Source organism: Spermophilus citellus (genome assembly GCF_964194105.1).
Source record: "Spermophilus citellus genome assembly, chromosome: 17".
In the NCBI taxonomy this organism is placed as follows: Eukaryota; Metazoa; Chordata; class Mammalia; order Rodentia; family Sciuridae; genus Spermophilus; species Spermophilus citellus.
In genome coordinates this window covers 52981155-53001701 of record NC_138199.1, presented here as the reverse complement: position 1 = coordinate 53001701, position 20547 = coordinate 52981155, and the positions used below count along the sequence as shown (strand labels likewise).

The window sequence follows — 20547 nt, the reverse complement described above, 5'->3', positions numbered from 1 at the left end:
CCTTCTAGTTCAGGGTTACCAAACGGGAATGCTTTGATTTTAGCAAGGCGTTTGTCAGCAATGAAAAAAATTATATTTTCTTAGACCATAATAAGGATATACAAGATTCAGGAGCTAAGTTACTGTACCTAGGGGAGTTGACATTAAGATTATATAACGAACAAATAAAGTCACTGATATAGCACAAATTCTTTGCTAATATTTTTGTAAATCATAGTTAAGGATCCTTATGGGTATCAAATTTATAGACAGTATGAAACTAGAAGGAATTACAAATGCCTTCTTTTTTGGGGGGGTGAGGGATATTAGAAATTGAATTCAGGGGTACTGGAACACTAAGCCACACCCCCAGCCCTGTTTTGTATTTTATTTAGAGACAGGGTCTCACTGAGTTGCTTAGCACCTCGCTGTTGCTGAGGCTGGCTTTGAACCTGGGATCCTCAGGTCTCAGCCTGGAGCTGCTGGGATTACAGGCATGCGCCCCCGCCCCCGCCACGAATGACTTCTGAAACAGAATTAAGATCCAAACAATCTTAACTGGTGGCCCAAAACCATCTGTCTAGTTGGCCAAATGTAACAACTTGTAAATCTAGCTCCAAAAATCCAACTGCCTAAGTTCAAAATGGAGGATGTATGATTTAATAAGTTACAGAAAAAGACCTGGAGAATTTATTGATCATAAGCTAAATTAATGCAAATAAGGCTGTGAACTTTAATGTCTAATAAGGAAAGGGAAGTCTGTCATTTTGTCCTTTCAGTTATTTGGTCCTTTCAGTTATTTGGTCCAAATTCAGTTTTCAAATGGGCATGGCAGGGCACTGGGGTTGTGGCTCAGTGGTACAGTGCTCGCCTAGCTTGCATGAGACACTGGGTTCTATCCTCAGCACCACCTAAAAATAAAAAAAAAAACAAAGATATTGTGTCTACCTAAAACTAAAAAAATAAATTTCAACAAATGGAAATGGGTAAACTGTTCACTCATTCAGAAGGAACTGAAAATTCTGAATTTCTTTCTTTTGAGGAACAATTGTAAGATTTCTAAATGTTTACCATGAAGAGAAGACTTAGGATAGCCATAGCCATCTTAACTGTTAGATGGACTCTAAGGAAAAGAAGGGATTAACATTTTTTCATCACCCTCAAAGGCAAAGTAAGAACCAGTGGGTTCAAACAAAAAGAAGTTAGGTGTTATTTTTGTTTTTAGCAAATTACAGTAGGATTTTCTAAGTGAGAAGAGAATTCCTGCAGGAATAGAGAGGACCCAATAGGGGTTGCCTAGGAAAGACATTGGGTTGAAGCAGAGCTGGATTCATTTGTATGGAATGTTATCCAAGAGAAATCATGTATTAAAGGTCAGACTAGATGACCTATAAAATATTTCCAGTTATGAGATTTTATTATTGTAGACATTGGGCATCAAGTATCCTACAATCTTGTTTTTAAAATTGCCAGTTATGTATAAGGAAGCACTCAACAGAGGGATGAAACAAACATTGCACTCTACACAAATGGAAAGGAGTACATTATATAAAAGGGAAAATTATGTTATTCTATTTTGTTGTGGAAATGGATTTCTTTTTCCCATCTTTTAAATATACAAGCAGAATTTTTCAACAAACCTAATAAATTGAAGCAGAAGTTCAAAAATTAACAGCCACAATAGTTTATTTACAATTGAACTCTTTATAAGATATTTACAAGACAACCAATTTTACACATCAGAAATGGTATCAAAAGTATGAATTACAACACAGACAACAATATGAAATGGGCATAAAACAAAGCTGAAGTGGACAGACAAGCAATTTCTCTTTTTAATTTATTAACGCTAGCTTAAACCTCGTTAAAGAAGGAAACAAAAAACTGTTTTAGGAGAATTGCAGGGCCTTCAGTTGAAGATTGAATTTCACAGTGTTGTATCCCATGTAGGGAAAAATAAGACAAATTTTCCCCTCACTCTTAACACACTGTAATTTCACCCTTGGAACTTTGCTCCAACCTCCTTGTCAAGGAACCTCAAAGTACTCAAATCAAAGGAGAATTATCTAGAAGAGGGGACAATAAAATAAGAGGCCCTCAGAGAAAGGGAGAACCAAGGAAACAGAATCCACTTAAGCCTGGCCAGATAGCACCTCATGGATTCCTCTCAGTCAAGCAAAAGTTCAATATCTGAGGAGTCCCCTGTGTAGGGCAGAAATATAAAGGTTAAATTTCCTAACCCACCCCTAAAATTAGGAATCTGACAAATGCTGAAATCAAGAAGAAACTGAGAGGGATCAGGGAACAAAGTAAAGAGACACTGATTGGGGTATTTTTTCCTTTGGGGCACATTATAAAGGAACATAACAGGTCAGAAAAGGACTACTAAACAGCTTGCCACATTAAAATAATGGAGAACAAAGAAAATCTGGCCCAATTTTTCTAGAAATCTCCTTTTCCTTAAGGTGTGATGTGAGATGAGAGCCCCTAGTGGAGTAAGTCCTATTTCTCTCTACATCCTTACTGCACTGAAGTTTGCAGCAGGTTCCCTTATAGAGAGCCCACTCTCCTAAGCAGATGGAATTACAAATGAAAACCCATAGACAGACAGACACACACACACACACACACACACACACACTCACACACACAGAAATAAGAGCAGCAAGATCATCCAAGAATACTACATGTGCTGCCGGAATAATTCTTTCAAAGTCAAACCCAGGGAGCACAGATCAACATTTCACAAAAAAGCTTTAGCAGTGGGAGGCCCCTGAGGAACTTTTCTTCTCTTCCCACAATGGTGTCCCGTTCTCTCTCATGCTCCACTGATGGGCCGGCCACACACCCTACATACCTTGGCTTCTCCTCTAAAAGTGCTAATAATCTGGGGACATATTCTCTTCATGGATAAAAGCCCCTACCTTCTAGGAGATTAGACCCCTACTTGTTTTCACACAATAGTCCTGAAGACTAAGGAAAGGCAATTCCTATATATTTAAGACCAGAAGTCTTGTCTCTATTTTTCTTCCAGATAGTTAACAGGGATCGTACACTGAGACCAAAGTGGCCTGGGAGTGCTGTCCTGAAATTTTTCTAACAAAACGGAGGCAGGGGAAGGGACCAAGATGGTACACATACAAATGTATTTTTACAAAGTGAATGGAGAAGCTCATTAGGTACATCTGTTTCAAGATTTAGACATTTGCCAGCCAAAGGAAGCACACATTTCCACCCCCTCCCCCCACCCTCCCTAAATCTCTACCCCACCACCAAGAGCTCAGCTAAAAGGATAAAGCCCAACTAAGGAATACTTGAGAAGTGATGTGACATAAGGACATCTATACAGGTTCTGGCATGCCATCCCCAAATGACAAATGCTTCTTTTTAGCACCGCAACTTGTCTGAAACTAACATTCCCATTCACTTTTCCAAAGATTTTATTTTTTGAGGGGTGGGGGAAGAACTTTAGTTACCCATTAATTAAGAAAATACAGACACATATCCCTTCCCACATGGCTATATCACAGAATAGTTTTAAGAGAACAACTATCTTTTCCAGATATTCATCTACCAAATCTCCAATCTTTTTCCTACTCTGTGAAGATGACTTGCTTCATCACTTCACTTGTTATTCCTCATCTGGTCCTAATGCTCATGGTGAGGTTTTTTGTTTTATTTTAGGGTAAAAACCACTATACCCAAGCTATACAGAGAGTATGCGAGGGCAAGAAGAGTGCCAGGCAGACAGCTCCTAAAGGCAGGGATTGCTTCATCTTACACATGTCTAATGAAGAGAGCCCTTGTACCCCTTTAACATAGGCAAATGTGTAGAAGCAGACCCATCCTATAGGTTTAGCTTGAGAACTCATTTCCCCAAAAAGGGAAAGAAAATCCCAATCACCCTCCATAATTGACAATTAGCCCAATGAAAGAGAGTTTTTAGGAAATCAGAGTGATGAAAACAAAACTAAAATTGAGGGAGTATGGAAGGTATTATCAAAGAATGATGATAACATACATGAGGACATAGGTCACATATACAGGTCTCTGCCACTCTCTGGGAATGGCATGCTACAACTATCTGAAGACAGAGGGTTTTTGTCCGCACAGCTATTTCCTACACGTCCGGTGAGGCGTTTGCTTCTTCTGGATCTCCAACCTGCATCGGCTACGCTCATCCAACCAGGGCAGCTCAAAATTCCTGGCAAAAAAGGGATAAGGAACAGTTTGCAAGACCAGAAAGGATTCAGTGTGGACACCATATTAATTCCAAAAAAATCATGTCTCTCAAGACTTTTAGATCTGAATTCTGAGTCCCAAGTCTGGAGTGTCTTTCTTGCCTCAAAGCCACAGCAACAGTCAGTATACCATTAAAGTGACAGAATAGGGCTGGGGATATAGCTCAGTTGGTAGAGTGCTTGCCTCACATGCAGAAGGCCCTGGGTTCAATCCCCAGCATCTCAAACACACACATACATACACACACACACACACACAATAATCTATTTCTAACTCAAAAAGCAATCTTCCTATTCCTGGCTTGAGAATTTTATCCCTGCAAAAGCTATTTGTCCAAGTAGCCTTATTTCTATCAAAGAATCATGGCTATCCCTAAGCCACCTGTTCTACCTTCTATCTAGGCTTCCATGCATCTGAAAAGGAGATACTGGCCACCTAAGAGGAGGGAGAAAAGATCTTCATACTTACTGTGGAGTTAATTTTGGTAATGGTCGTCCAAATGCTACAACAGGCAAGAAGGGGGTAATCATCAAACTTTCAACTATGGAAAAAAGTCAAATGGGACCTCATTAGTGACAAAGATGCCAAGTGTCTAGCAACTATACTCAGCTCCAAAATATAGTACAGAACATGACAGTATGGAGCCTTGCACCCTTTTTTTTCTCCTTTGAAAAACCTACTTTTTTAAATAGGCAGAACTTACTTACCATCATCTGGTTCAGGGAAAAATGAGGTAACCTCAGGCTCAGATTCCTGAATTCCTTTCTTTTTATACATTCTGAGCTGCAGTCGCTGTAAAATTCTTTGTTCCCTGATCCTCTGAATATCCCATCTGTAGAAAACCAGACAAACAAAAGAAACAAACAAACCCAATATTACTACTTACCCAAAATTTTCTCTAAAAAAGCAACTCACACAATCCAGATGCTAGGAAGATCCTTGCTGACTCCTTTGGGTGAGGTAAAGAGAACTGACTGCCTGTTTAGGGAAGAGCTGTTTAGGTTTAGGAGTCTAGACCACGTGTTGGTGTTCCATACAAAGCAGCAGAATAAGGGCATAAATGAAGAAAAAGAAGCCAAACTTGTTTACCCTACAACTACCACTTCCAACTAAAATACTCAACCATCTGGGAAGCTAGTAATGTAATAGTGTTAAGAGCTCCAGGACTCTCCACAGCATGGAAGTGGAAGGTCAGTGTCCTAGAGTGGAACTGTTCACAGAATGCATGTTTCTGGCCTTACCTTTTCCTTCTCTTTTCATCCAGCTCCAGTTTTGCATGCCTCTTAGAAAACACACTGTCATCCAGATTCTGTGTAAGAAACAACAGTGATAAACTATTTATCACCATGTCACCCTTATATACTAAGTAACATCCAGCTTCCAGGAATGTAAAATTTTTTACCTGAGTCTGAGTTCTAGGGATATCATGTGAATCTCTTGGTAACAGATAAATTAAACATGTACTCTTCTCCTTACCCTCACCTTTTCAGAATCTCTGAACTTCAAGATCATTCCCATAATTTTCCAAGGTAAAAGTTAGGTCAAACTGAAACACCCCTGATATTGCCATAAACTCTCCCTCCACCATTCTTTATAAGAGTCTAAGTTTAAAACACTAAAATTTTAAGAGTCAAATGAGCTTGTAATTAACATGTGTATAATATATATTTTTTTTAATTTTTATTATTTATTTATTTATTTTGGTTATCAGGGATTGAACTCAAGGACACTCAGACCACTGAGCCACATCCCCAGCCTTATTTTGTATTTTATTTAGAGACTGGGTCTCAGTGAGTTGCTTAGTGCCTTGCTTTTATTGAAGCTTGCTTTGAATTCACGATCCTCCTACCTCAGCTTCCCAAACTGCTGGGATTACAGATGTCCACCATGCCCAGTCAGAATATATAAGTTTGTTGCTAAACTGAACATGCTCACTTTCCTCTTTAGCATGAAATCTAACTTTGTTTTGGACACTATCTAGCTACTTATATAGTTTTGACAGAACTTTATTTTTATTTATTCCTATGTGGTGCCGAGAATAGAACCCAGAGCCTCACACATGCTAGGCAAGCATTCTCCCACTGAGCTACAACCCCAGCCCCTAGCTACTTATTTTTTAATAATCACTTAACTACTCTGGATTTCAGTTTTCTCATGTATAAAACGAAGAAATTAGACTTTCTGGACTTAAAGTTCTATTTAATCTATTCCATAGTACTATGACATATTCAAGTTACACTTCCTTTGTGTGTGTGTGTGTAGGGGGTGCCACCTGCAAATTTAACCCAGTACTACTCTACCACTGACCTACATTTCTACCTCTTTTTATTTTTTATTTTGAGATAGGGTCTTGTTAACTTGCTGTGGTGAACCTTGAACTTGTGATCCTCCAGCCTCAGCCTCTGAGTCACTGGGATTACAGGCATGCTATGTGCTGCCCAGCTTTTTTTTTTAAAAAAAAGACAGGGTCTTCCTATGTTGCCCATGCGAGCCTCAAACTCTGGGATTCAAGCAATCCTCCTGCCTCAGTTTCAAGAGTAGCTGTGATGACAGGTACATGCTACCATGCCCAGCTAAATCTTCCTATATTCTCTTGAGTTTCTTACTCCCTCCCATTGATCACTGTTAGGTACTTACCTCTAGAAGGTCTGAAGGATTTGGGTCCCTTAGAGGCTCTACAGAATGGTCCCTCCAAGAAGGAACTGAAAAAAAAAAAGAAAAAGAAAAAGAAAGAGAGGAGGGGTGGAACCACCCTTAAATCCAGAGTCATACAACCCTCCAACTATTCACTAGGACAAGAGGTCTCTCCCCAGATAAGACAAGGTTACCAAGTGATAGGAATCCATTCTATGGCCTCACCTGAAGCCATATTCAGTGTCCTCGCTATGGTATAAAAGAACCTAAAATGCCATTGCAGTCTGCCAAACTCAGGATCACAAAAAACCCTAAGCCAATACCTGACAATTCATATAATGGATGCTATTGCAGTTCCTGAAAAACAACTGAAATTTGTTGTCATTTTGAAGTCTATGGTAGCGAATCAATCAAACACCAAGGAATCTCACTCTCCCACATCCAAATGATGGGGAATGCAGCTCCCAACCATCCACCATCCCACCAACCCCCACCCCAGGCCCAGCCATCACAATTCCTATTCTACTCACCAGCCAAGACTGAAGTTTCTCCTGCAACACTTGATGGCATCAGACACCCTAAATAATGCAGGAAAGAAGAATCATCTCAGTGTAAAAAGAAAAAAAGCCCATACCCAAAATGGAGGAAAGGATCATCACTGAAGTTCTCACTAGGAAGCCATTTTGTTTTTTGAGTTGCTCTTTTGAGAATTTCTCTCTGGGGGAGGGGAAGAGGGAACAACAGACAAAAGAAAAGAAAATAAGCCCACCACTTTTTTTTTTACACTGAGACGACTTCTTTTCTTCATTATTTAGGGTGGTTTCCCTGCAACAGTTGATGGCCAAGGATATCAAACCTTAAACTCAGAACATGGCAGGTGAGTAAAAGTTGACCCTATTTTTCAAATAAAAGATCAGTGTTCTCAAAACTTACATATGTAGTCTTCTTCAACAGCTCCCTCCTCCCTCCAAACAAACTACCTTGCTGGTCCAGCCTCAACAACATGTACAAAGACTTTAGCTTCCTTAGAACAAGCCATTGAGACTTCCTCTTGAGATAGGGGCATCAAGAGTAAAGATTCACACATTTACTCATAACTCAGGCTCCTCAAGGAACTGGGATCTCTCCAATCATACTCCTTCATATTGTTAATGCCCACAATCTCAGAGGTGTTTGGAAATTGCTGTACTAGGGCAGACAAAGTTTTCAAAAACAGCCAGCCACACAGAATAGCTCTGGACCAAGCCATTTCCCAATTCCGGATGGGAAGTTGCTTCATGGTTTCTCTTAAGTTGTTACACAGCATTGCCATGGCAGCAAAAAGGTTAGCATTAAGGATAAACCTGTTCAACTGACTGAACCAACAAAAAAAAATCTGAATCTAGATCAGGATCCTACTCTATCTCATGTACTCAAGTGTGAGACCTAATGAATATTAGGTAATTAATCTACCTTCCCCACTTAATTTTGTCACCAGAGCAGCCAAACAAAGCCTGGAGAATGCTCTCAACTTATTGGAATGGATTCCCATCCCCATCTCTGCTAGGGAAAGGCACAGTGGTAGAAACTCAGGGCTGAGGCTCTATCCAAGAAGGCTTTCCCCACCATTACCCCAGAGCACCCACAGCGACTGTCATAGACTAATGTCACATGATTGAAGACACATTTCAGTTACTGGTTGATGTAGGAGATAGGGGAGCATCTCTGTGTGGAAGCCATAGAGAAAACAAAACAAAACAAAAAAAGGGGAATGAAGACCAAAGTCCCACACCCCACACCCTCCCCAAGCAGCTCAGATATCCCAAGATAGTCCTTATTGTTTGAAAAATAGTTTGTAGACCATTTTATTTAAATATATGAACAACCAATGGGCTACTGCAATCCAAGTAAACTCTTCACATTTTAGAACCTTTGTGAAGTATAGTAAGATAAAGTAAGACTGTTGGTCTTTGGCAGATTCCTCCTGCCCCCCAGACCGGGACATAGAGATACAGATAAATGCTTATATAGTTAGAGCGGAGGCCCAGGTGAAATTCCCCACCCCAAGCTGGCTCCCCAACCAAAAATTACCATTGGCCCCTGAGAACACCCAAAGACCACCCTCCCAGGTTTCACACAATATCAATTGCAGGAACAGTCGTGCATGGCAAAGTATAAGTTCTATGCATTTCACAGCACAGAAAACCCTTCTTTCAGAGGGCATGCAAGTTGCCGGAGATTACACCCCCAAGTCTGGTGCTCTTGTGATGAGCAACTTACTGGCAAACACATCTCCCAGTGTTGTAAGCAGGCAAATACATTGAGCACATTTTGCTGTAATTCCATCTATTTGCAATGCCTGCACAGTGTCTGTCTCTGGCTGTTAACTTACTCATTCTTGACAGAACTCTGCTTTATTGATTGCACTTTTTAAAAAATGCCAAAGGCATTTTCACACTTGTTAGCTTGACCGCCACCACTAGGGTATAAGAGCAAGTGTTCTCTATGCCTTACTTGCTACAGTCTCCTCCTTCTTTGGAGAGGATTCCCGTAATGGTAACGGTGATGGGGGAGGCTGGTGCCAACGACACAAATACATTTCTGTGGTAGAAAGGTACGGCAAATCTTCTATCTCACTTGAGAAGGCTTTCTCCTTAGGGTGGACGCTGGATCCCTTTTGGGGAGTGGAGAGTCTTGGTGGGGTGTCCACTGAAGACCGGGGCTTTTCTGGGGTTTCTTGGCTCCTCAATTCACGTTTACAAACAGTTTCAGATAGGGAACCACAGGGTTCCTCTTTAATGGGAGAGTGCTTAGGAGTTTTTGTTTTGACTTTTGAAAATTCAGGAGCCAGCTTTTTAACAGGAGTCTTTCTTTCTGTACTTCCAAATGGGGTTTTCCTAATAGATAGGGAAGAAAATGTGATAAAATTTATTGACTCTTGAATAAAATCTGACCTAATTTACATTTTGGAATAAGACGAGTTTCTTCTCTTATCCCAGAATGAGTACCATCATGTACCTAAATATCTGGTGCTCATTTGGAAGTCATGAGCAGAAATGGCCTCATACCTAAACAGTATGTTGAATAGGCCCTTAATAAGTGCTTGTTGAACAAGTTAGTTTCCATACTTAAGAATCTAATAGTACCTACTTTCTGATAATTTTCACCCTTAGGAACTAGGGAATTAAACACAGGGGTACTCTACTACTTAGCTACATCCTCAACCCTTTCCTTTTTTTATTTTGAGACAGGGACTTACTAAGTTGCTTAGGCTAGTTTGTGATCCTCCTGTCTCAACCCCCAAGTTGCTGGGATTACAGGCAAGTATCACTGCACCTGGAATTGCTTACTATATTAAAAAACATTTTTATTTTATTCAAAGTTCTATAGCCAAAGTTTGGTGCCACTACTCTGTGCCAACTATTTCATTACTTCCAACTACAGACTAATATAATCTCTATTTTAACCCCCAGCTGGATATGGTGGCACATGCCTATAAATCCAGTAATTCAGGAGGCCTTTAAGGCAGGATGGCAAGTCTGAGGCTAGTCTGGACAGCTACATGAGAAATAAATAAATAAAAAGAATTAGGGATGTAATTCAGTAGTAAAGTGCTCCTGGGTTCAATCCCTGTACAAAAAATAAAATAATTACTTTATCCCCCAATCATATACCATGTTGATTACAATCTCGTATTTTTTCTTTGCTGTCTGCTGGCTCTCTTTCTCCTACCTCTCTCTCCCTCCCTGCACATCTCCAGAACGCCATCTCTTTTTTCTCTTTGCCAATCTAAATTCCTTACTTCTTTTTTAAGATCCATCTGCTCCTTACGAAGTTTCAGAATTCTAACTAAGAATAATCTTTAATATTCCTGAATCTTACAAAAATTAGTTTGTATCAGTTTTGTAAATCTGCATATTTTATCAAATTTGAATTCTGAGTTTTCAAAATTTTTTTGCCTATCCTTACAGTCTGATTAATTTCTTTAAGTCCAAAGACAATTATGTGTGTTTTGTTTTGTTTTTGTTTTTTTGGTGCCAGGGATTAAACTCAGGGGCACTCAATCACTGAGCCATATCTCCAGCCTTATTTTGTGCTTTTTTTAGAGACAGGGTCTCACTGAGTTGCTTAGTGCCTCGCTGTTGCTGAGACTGGCTTTGAACTCGCGATCCTCCTGCTTCAGCCTCCTGAGCCACTGGGATTACAGGCATGAGCCACTGTACCTACCTTGCTATGCATTATATTTTGTGTCTACTAGCACCTAACACAATAGAGGTATTAATACTTCTTAACTTGAACTACTACAGTTTTCTTTAAGAAACTCAGCTGTCATATTTGTTGCACATTCTCTTTATGATGTACTCTGCATTCTGTAATTACTACTGTGACCAAAGTGTTCCTAACAGACTTTTATAGCCTATACAAGAAAGTTTCAAGACAATATCTCAGTATAGAAGACTTCATAATTCAGGCTATGGCTCCTATAAAACCAATTCATAAATCCCAATCCCCTACTCTCAGTCACTGGTAACAGTGTTCTCATCAGGTCCAAACAGTAGAAAAAAGTTATCAGCACACCTTTTGTGTCCTTTTCCACTCCGCCCACATGAGAAAGGCTTGGGAGGCAGAGTCTGGGATGTCTCCGAAAGCTCCGGCTGGCACTCCAGTTTAATTTTCTCAGATAGCTCTGTTTCCTCTCTCTCTTCAGTTTCATAGCCCTGAAACAGCTTGTGCCTTTCTTTCTCGTTATCCTTCTTTACCAGCTGCATCCGCCTTTCCATACGTTCAATCCGAGCAAGGAGCTAAAAGAGAGTGGCAAAATGGAGATTTAGCACACACACAAAAATTAAACACAGGCACTTTGGCCCATTTAGGAATCAGCATAGTCTTCTGCCTTTCTCTGGACCCTATAGATTCAACCAGGTCTTTTTTGGCAATGCTGGGGATAGAACCCAGGCCTTGGGCATACTAGGCAAGTGCTCTACTACTAAGCTACATCCCAGTCCTATTCAACTTATTTTTAATTGGCAGACATTAATCCAAATAGTTTTCCTGAAACGCAGTAAAGAAAACAGTTATGCTTTTTAATTTTAGGGGTTTATCTAGATGGGAAGAAGTATGGGGAAGTCTGAAAGAAGATCCTCTCCATTGGGAGGGGCCACAGCAGGACTTTTAATGGCACAGTCTTTGTACTGCTATCCTTGTGGCTCCTAGTGGGTTTTAGAGTTTCCAGAATTACTTTATATATGATCTCTGTCTTTTCCCCCTATGGTGCTGGGGACTGAATTCATGGTCTTGCACACATTAGGTGAGTACTCTACCACTAAGCTACACCCTCAGCCCTATGTTCTTTTAAGAGGTCCCAAGATGTCTAAACCCTATTCTCTCTACTTCTACTCCAGAACTCTGTACACAATGGTGATGTCCAAATAGTGTATTGAGAAGGAATTAAGAGCTCCCACAGTGACACTAGGGATGGCAGGGCTATTTGTAAGTGGTGTACTTGTGCATTGGGGGAATACTTCTAAAATTATGAACACTCCATTCAATAATTCAAACACAACATATACATATTGCTTTGCATTTTAAGTAACAGAAAACAGATTATACCTACTTTTCTAAATATTTATTAAAATCAGAGTCCTTTAATTCTAACTAAAAGGAAAAATCACATACACAGAAAATGGAAGTCTATTGTCATCAAAAACTTCACATTAACTCAGTTTTAAGAAAGGTGCCCATTGTGCAACTTAGGGTTATTACAAAAATTGTGTCTGGGTTAAACAATGATATTAATGCTGCCTTCATTACATCCATTACATAGATTTCAACAAGAGGCAAAACAACTAAAATAAGAGAAAAAAAGCTTAAACAATGCTCAGACTGCAATACACAACAGAAACCTCCAATGCCAAGTTCAGACTGACACTATCCTTAACTCACCCCACTTTCCCGGCTTAGGAAAGCCTCCAAAGGGGCTATTACCTCAGGAACTGAGCAGAAACCCCAACAATCAGCAGAGAGACCCCTTGTCAGCCATACTCTCATTTCTTCTCCTTATATTTGTTTTGATTCACAGCCTTAGCATTACTTAACCACAGTCTGTGGGTGACATTTCCTTGATTTCTTCTTCACTGGCCCTTCTCTTTCCACCCCCTCCCCATGTAAGGATATGATGTGTTGTAATTACAGTACCATCACACCCCTGGACTGCAGTACAGTAGCTGAGCAGTGCCACCTCCATGTTGAGTAACTTCCACAAATCAACACCATGAGATATTTTAATGAGACCTGCCCCAGCTCTCATTCTACCTTGCAGAATGCATTCTCCAATAAAACAGCCGCCTGATGCGATTCATTTGAAAAGCAAACAAAATGAATAGCCCTTTCCTCCCCTGCTCAGCCCTTGGCGCACACAACGCCACAGAGAGAGAGGAGAAAGAAAACTGCTGCAGCCTGAACACAATTGTAGAAACCATGTTTATTTTTAGACAGCTAAAGGTATGTTAACACAGTAATACCCCATCACCCCAGCTCCCCTGATATCTGAAGGAGTATGTTTATTGCCTAGGTGTCCTTAACTAACTGCAGCAGTAAAAAAACAAGCCTATGGAGTCACACTCCTTAGAAGCACAAAGAAATAATAAATGACTTCCTACTATGTTAAGATTCTAAAACAGGAATTTTATGCACAAAGGGGGTGTCTACTTAATATACTGAACAAGCTTACTTTCCCCTGATGTCTTAAAATCTTCCAGCTTCAAACACCATGCTTATACAAGGGATCTGGTCAATGGGTCATGTTTTATAACTCAGATTCCTATTAAAAACTGTCTGGGGGCTGGGGTTGTGGCTCAGTGGTAGAGCACTCACCTAGCACACATGAGGCACTGGGTTCGATCCTCAGCACCACATTTAAAAAAACGAAATAAAGATATTGTGTCCACCTACAACTAAAAAAATAAATATAAAAAAAAAACTGTCTGAAATCAAGGGCAGGGATTCTCATAACATCATTTAAGAATGCTAAAATAAGATTCCACGTAAATCACCTCTATCCCTCTGCTTGCTAAAAGGCCATTGACCCTCCTGTCTAAAGATGCTGCAGCAGTGGTTAGAGCAACAGCTGCTAAGTCCCTCTCCTCCACAATTTCTAACGCAATAGCTCTTTAATTTAACCCCTTCCATACAGACATCACATTTGCACCCCACCCTTTCATTTTTAACCCCTCACAATTCAGGTGTTTTCCCACTCTAAATGCCTTTCCCACAAGTTTGGGGTTGTCATTTTAAATTAACCCTTTGACACCCAAATCCTTCCCTCCCCCTCCCCCTGGGAGGTTGCCCTTTAACCCTTCTCTCTGACCCAACGTGTCTGTGAGCCTGGCTCCCAAGGACCCGGCACCTAAGATACTCCCTTGCTGGTGGCCAACCTCCTCTACCCCCTAACCCAGGGGACCTTAGCCTTCTACAGCACCCCTTCCCCTGAGCATGCGCATAACTTGCTCCTCGTCCCGAACGCAGGTTAACCCCTCCTGTACCGTGTCTCTCTCTGACTTCAGCTCCTCGATCTCCTTTTCCTTGGCCTGCAGCTGCTGCTGCTGCTGTTCGATGAGGTCCAATTGCAGCAGGAGGATCTGTTTGAGGCAGGCGGCCTGACTGGAGGCTCCCGAGCCGCCGCCACCCCCGAGAGGGCTCTTCCTCATACTCTTCCATCTGCCCTCGCTGGCCGCCAGGGTCCCGGCGGTGGCGGTGGGCGCGAGGGGTGGCGGCCCGGGCAGAGGTAGTGGTGGGGGTCCCGCCGGGTCCGAAGCGGTGGCAGCTGGGGGAGCCGCCCCACCCTTGTCCCCAGCCCAGGGCGTAGGCTCTTTGGCCGCCGCCACGAGAGAGCCCGTCTGAATGGGCAGCACCGCCTGATACTTGGGCCGGGGGCTGCAGCCAGCGCCGGCTGCGGCTGGCTCCCCCCCAGTGCCGGCTTGTTTAGTGGCCGGGGGCGGACAGGGCAAGGGCACCGAACCGCCCCAGCTCTCTTCCTGCTGCCCGGGGGCCGCCCCGGCCGGGAGTAACAAGCCCCGGCCCTTGCCGCCGCAGCCGGCCGGGGAAGGCGCGGGGCTCCCGCCCTGGGAGGAGGCCAGCGGGGGTCCCGGCTCCTTGAGCTTACGGTGCCGGGGGAGGAAGTGGGCTTCGGCCGCCCCGGGCTCGTCCTCCGGCCCGCCCAGCGCCGCAGCCCGCTCGTAGTCCAGTCGCTGCTCAGGGTTGCCGCCGGCAGGGGCCGCGGCCGCCTTGAACACTGCGGATCTCATGGTCATAGTGGTCCGGAGCAGCGCCGGGGACCAAGACGGAGGAGGGGGTGGGGAAGGGGCGAGGTGCGGGGGGTCGAGGACGGAGGAGGGGGAGGGGAGTTTGGCGGGCTCGCCTCAGCAGCGCGGCAGCAGGCCCCTGCTAGCGCGGCTCCGCCGAGGCCCGGGCGCCATCCCGCCGGCGTGCGGAGAAGTGGAGGCCGCAGCTGAGGCCCGCCGCCGGCCCATAGGGGCCTCGCCGCCGCCTCTGCTGCCGCCGCCGCCTTCGCCTCAGAGGCAGGAGCTCGCACCCAGCCGCCCCCGAGCTCATCCCCGGAGCTCGCTTCGGCCCCCCCTGGCCCGGCCGGGCCCGCCTCGTCTCCCCACCCCACACCCCCCTTCCCCGCCCCGGCCCCCCGCCCCGGAGTTCGCCTCAGCCGCCCCGAGCCTCCATTTTCCCCCCCCTCCTCCTCAGGAGGGGGTGGGAGGGATGGGTCCGCCCAAAGCCCTCCTACTCCTGGAGGGGGTCTGCTGCCTCCCCCGGGGGTCTCCGCAGCTCCGAGTCCCCCTCCCCCACAGTCACCCCCTGCGCCTCAGCGTTTCCCTTTAAAAAAACGGAGCCGCTGGTAGCCGCCGCAGCCGCAGCCGCCGCCGACCGGAGGGCGCATGCGCGGGGAGGGCAGCGGGCGGGAGCGAACCGGGAGCCCAGAGGAGGGAGGCTGGCAGCGCTATTGTGAAAGGGACCGCCGCCGCCTCGAGGGGGGTGGGGAGGGTGCCCCCGGCGAGGGGGCCCGGCGAGGGGAGGCCGGGGATGAGGGGCGAGGACCCAGGAGCGTGCGGAGGAGCGGGCGAAGGTGGGCTGTCGAGGGAGGGGCGGGCCGGGGGAGGGTCAGGAGGAGGAAAAAAGGGCGAGCGCTGCCTCGGGTAGCTGGGCAATGCCGAGGCTCCCCGGGAAAATGAGTTGAGAGGAAGGAAGGAGGTTCGGGAGGCAGATCGCCCGCCCTTCGTGGCAGCGTACCGAGCGCTCCGCGGAGCCGGCTGGCGCTGGGTGGCCCTTCCCCGCGCACCTTGGCAACGCGCCTGGCCCACGCCGGAGCGACCCCGCGACCCTCCTGGACCGGTCAGGATCCAGGCCCCTCTTGCAACCTGTGGGTCTTTCATGGGGTAGAATTCTAAACCCTCTACCTCGTACGCTCCCCAGCAGTCCCACACTGGCATGGGAGAGAATGAAGTTCTTTGTCTCTAAGGGATGCAGACCAGAAACGAAGGGACCGCTGGGTCCCAGAGGCAGGAAAATCCATGATGTCTGCTGCCCGAGGGAGTAGTTGCCACAACCTCTTTGGGATGAAGTACTGCCAACTACCAACAGTTGTTTCCCAACGGCCATCTCCCCGGCCTTCTTAAGCCACTCCTAACATCGTAGAGGAGGCTCAGGGAGGAAATCTCTGAAGGGATTTGTACCTGTATGGGGAATAGGGGTGCTTTAGGGTCTTCCTGTGTGAGCACTTCTTCCTATCCAGATCGATTTTGTATGTGTGTGCGTCTTCATTTCCAAATAACTAATGCCAACATGTCCTCATAAGAGTTTCCTTGCGGAAATATTTAAATAGTTTTAACCAGTTGATTTTCATTTCTGTCCGAGGTGTGCCTTTTAAAATCTGTAAGGAGAAGGAGAAGACAAACATTCTCTGGTCTAATTGTGAAAGCCTCTAATTAAAACTGTTTTTGCCTTGAGGGCCCAAGGCATCAAGCACTGGAAATTTTAAACAAATAGGTATGAATGCATTAAGAAGCCAAGAGAGCCTCAGTCCTCTTCCACCAGACAGAACAGCCTCAAATGTGCAAGGGAAGTATTGTCCTTAAGGATACCAAGGATTGGAGGGTCTGGAGGGTGGGCTGCTTGCAGAACAGGATCTCTTTCAGTGTCAGGACATTCCATAACATCTCTATACTATACTGACAACTCTCGAATTTATTTCTTCCTGAACTCATTTCCTTTCTACAAAATCATGTTTTATGTCCAGCAGACTCGTGTGTGTGTGTGTGTGTGTGTGTGTGTGTTTTGCTGGGGCTCAAACCCAGGGCCTGGTGCATGCTAGGCAAATGTTCTACCACTGAACTGTATACCCCCAGACCCCTGTTAGGTATATCTAATAGGCATTCTAAATTTACATCTAAATCAAACTTCTGAATATCCCCAACCCAGATCCTGCTTCTCGTACACTCTTTCTGTCTTTCTCTGCCACCCCATATTTGATAAGTCAGTCAATCTTCTTGCCATTCAGGACATATATCCAAAGTCCTACACCTTCTCAGCACATCCACAACTTACACCTTGGTCTAAGTCATACCCTCCCCCCTTCTCTCTCTTCCCCCCTCTATTGTAGTAACTTTATAATTGGTCTCTCTTTGCCTTCCCCCAATTAGGTATGCTCTCAGCAGCCATAATGATCCTGAAAAGATATTATTTAGATCATGTTCTTACTCTACTCAAAATTCTCAGCATTCCATCTCACTTGGAATAAAAGCAAAATCATCATAATGCCCTGTAGGGTCTGACACCTTAGTACTACTCCCTGACTTCAACTCTTGCTCTCCCCCTTATTTATGTCCCTCCTGCCACACTCACCACCTTGCTGTCCCTCAAACACCCAGCATGTATCTGCTTAGGTTCTTATACCTGCTGTTCCCTCTACATAGATCATTCTTAGATATTCACATGACTTCCTCCCTTTCTTCAGCTCTTAATTAAATGTTTTCAGTGGCACCTTCTCTGGCCACACTATAAACTCAACCCTCTCCACATCTGCCTCATTTTCTGTTTTATTTTTCTTCAAAGTGCTTATTACCATCTAATATGTAATTTATCCTGTTCATTGTCCTCCCCCATTAAAATATAAACTGCATGTATTGTTCACTGCTGTGTCTTCAACACCTAGAATCATACTTGGCACAAAGTAGGCATTTAATAAATATTCATTGAATGGGTAAGCTGTTTAGATATATACATTAAGAGAAGACATTTGCCCTTGACCTTTACCATGGTTGAGAGTGGCAGTCATATAACATTAATTGTGTTTTTGGCTGGGCATGGTGGTGCATGCCTGTAATCCCAGTGACTGACAAGTGGCTGGAGCAGGAGGATCACCAGTTCAAAGCTAGCCTCAGCAACTTACTGAGACCATGTCTCTAAATAGAATATTAAAAAGGGCTAGCTGGGGGGCTGGGGTTGTGGCTCAGCAGTAAAGCACTCCTCGCACATGTGAGGCACTGGGTTCCATTCTCAGCACCACATAAATATAAATAAATAAATAAAGGTATTTAAAAAAAAAAAAACAGGGCTAGCTGAGGGCTGTGGTTGTGGCTCAGTGATGGAGCACTTGCCTAGCTTGTGTGAGGCCCTGGGTTCGATCCTCGGCACCACATGTAAGTAAATAAAATGAGGGTATTGTGTCTACCTACAACTAAAAAATAAAATTTAAAAAAAAAATAGGGCTAGCTGGGAGCAGTGGTGCATACCTGTAATTCTAGCAGCTCGGGAGGCTGAGGCAGGAGGATTTCAAATTCAAAGCCAGACTTAGCAATGGCAAGGTGCTAAGCAACTTAGTGAGACCCTGTGTCTAAATACAAAATAGGGCTGGGAATGTGGTCAGTGACTGAGGACCCCTGAGTTTAATCCCCAGTGCTAAAAAAAAAAATAAAAAGCTGGGATGTGACTCAGTGGTTAAGCACCCCCTGGGTTCAATCCCCAGTACCAACAGAGAAAGAAATGTATAATTTGCCAGCCATGGTGAACCATAGAAGGATTTCCTTTCAGCAAAGTATAAAATGATTAGATCTGGGGCTGGGGATGTGGCTCAAGCGGTAGCGCGCTCGCCTGGCATGCGTGCGACCCAGGTTCGATCCTCAGCACCACATACCAACAAAGATGTTGTGTCTGCCGAGAACTAAAAAATAAATAAATAAATTTAAAAAATAAAAATAAAATAAATAAATAAAATGATTAGATCTGAAAGCTAACTACAATATCTGTGTCTCTTCAGGAAAAGCAGAGACCAACTTGAGGGCCATTAGTCCAGATGTGAGATGATAAGTGATTAATGTAGAGTGCCAATGTCAATAAATAGATAGTGGCAATAGAATGGCAGGTAGGAAACTAAGCAGTTAAGAGAAAAGACGTGAAATTGTAAGAAGCAAACACAGTTCCAACGTTTATTGGCAGTGTGTTATCCAACTCTACCTTAATTTCCCTATCTGTAAAATGACTATAATATAGTACTTTACCTTAGATGGTTATTTTGAAAATTAATGAAATGAAACATGCATAGTGGTTTGTTTGGTTTATCTGGTACTGGGGATTAAATCCAGGAAGTTTTTCTTCTGAGCTACATCCCCAGCACTTTTTTATTTATTTTATCTTTTAGTACTGAGAATTGAGCCCAGGGATGCTTTACCACAAAGTTTATTTTGGAGACAGTCTTTCTAAATTTCTGAGGCTGGCCTTGAACTTGCAATTCTCTAGCCTTAGCCTCCTGAGTCACTAGGATTATAGGGATGTGTCACCACCCAGGTCTATTCTATTTTATTTATTTATTTTTTTTTAAAGAGAGAGAATTTTTAATATTTATTTTTTAGTTTTCGGCGGACACAACATCTTTGTTTGTATGTGGTGCTGAGGATCAAACCCAGGCCGCACGCATGCCAGGCGAGCGCGCTACCGCTTGACCCACATCCCCAGCCCTATTCTATTTTAGAGTTTTGCTACATTGCCCAGGCCAGCCTCTATCTTGTGATCCTCATGCCTCAGCCTCCTAAATTATTGGCATTATAGGTATGTGCCATTGCACTCTGCTCCTACCTTTTGTTTGTTTGTTTGTTTATTGGTACCAGGGATTGAACCTAGGAGTGCTTAACCACTGAAGCACATCCCCAGCCCTTTTTTAAAATTTTGAGTTGCTGAGGCTGGCATTGAATTTGCAATCCTGCCTCAGCCTCTCAAGTCACTGGGATTACAGGCATGTGGCTTCCAACCTACTTATTCTTGAAGGAAAAGCCTGTTTTAGGTTTTGACTGCCAGAGGGTCTTTTTTTCATTCCTCAACTCTGCCACTGTAGTGCAAAAACAGCCTCAAAATAATCTGTATGGCCATTGTACAATGAAATTTTACTATATGAAACTTGAATTTTATGTAATTTTCATGTCATGAATTATTTTAAATTTTGCAAATACTTAAAAATCCTTGTAGCCAGGTACAGTGGTGCATACCTGTAATCCCAGTGGCTCAGGAGGCTGAGGCAGGATTTCCAGTTCAAAGCCAGCCTCAGTAAAGGTGAAGCACTAAGCAACTCAATGAGACCCTGCCTCTAAATAAAATACAAAATAGGGCTGGGGATGTGGCTCAGTGGTTGAGTGCCCCTGAATTCAGTCCCTGGTA

General features: G+C 43.8%; 1 protein-coding gene across 2 annotated transcripts; it reads right to left on the bottom strand.

Moving 5' to 3' along the window:
* Nucleotides 1-2562: 2562 nt before the first annotated feature.
* On the bottom strand, nucleotides 2563-15774 carry MSL1 (MSL complex subunit 1). Of its 2 annotated transcripts, XM_081272993.1 has the most exons (9): nucleotides 14376-15774; nucleotides 11413-11636; nucleotides 9349-9731; nucleotides 7386-7433; nucleotides 6859-6923; nucleotides 5463-5530; nucleotides 4929-5053; nucleotides 4690-4762; nucleotides 2563-4183 (listed from the first exon to the last, which is right to left on the bottom strand). In XM_081272993.1, exons 1-9 carry the CDS (start codon nucleotides 15141-15143, stop codon nucleotides 4093-4095), a joined length of 1845 nt encoding a protein of 614 aa, XP_081129119.1. In that variant the 5' UTR covers nucleotides 15144-15774; the 3' UTR covers nucleotides 2563-4092. The 2 variants fall into 2 exon arrangements, with proteins under 2 accessions (XP_081129119.1, XP_081129120.1); XM_081272994.1 differs by lacking the exon at nucleotides 7386-7433.
* Nucleotides 15775-20547: the final 4773 nt, after the last annotated feature.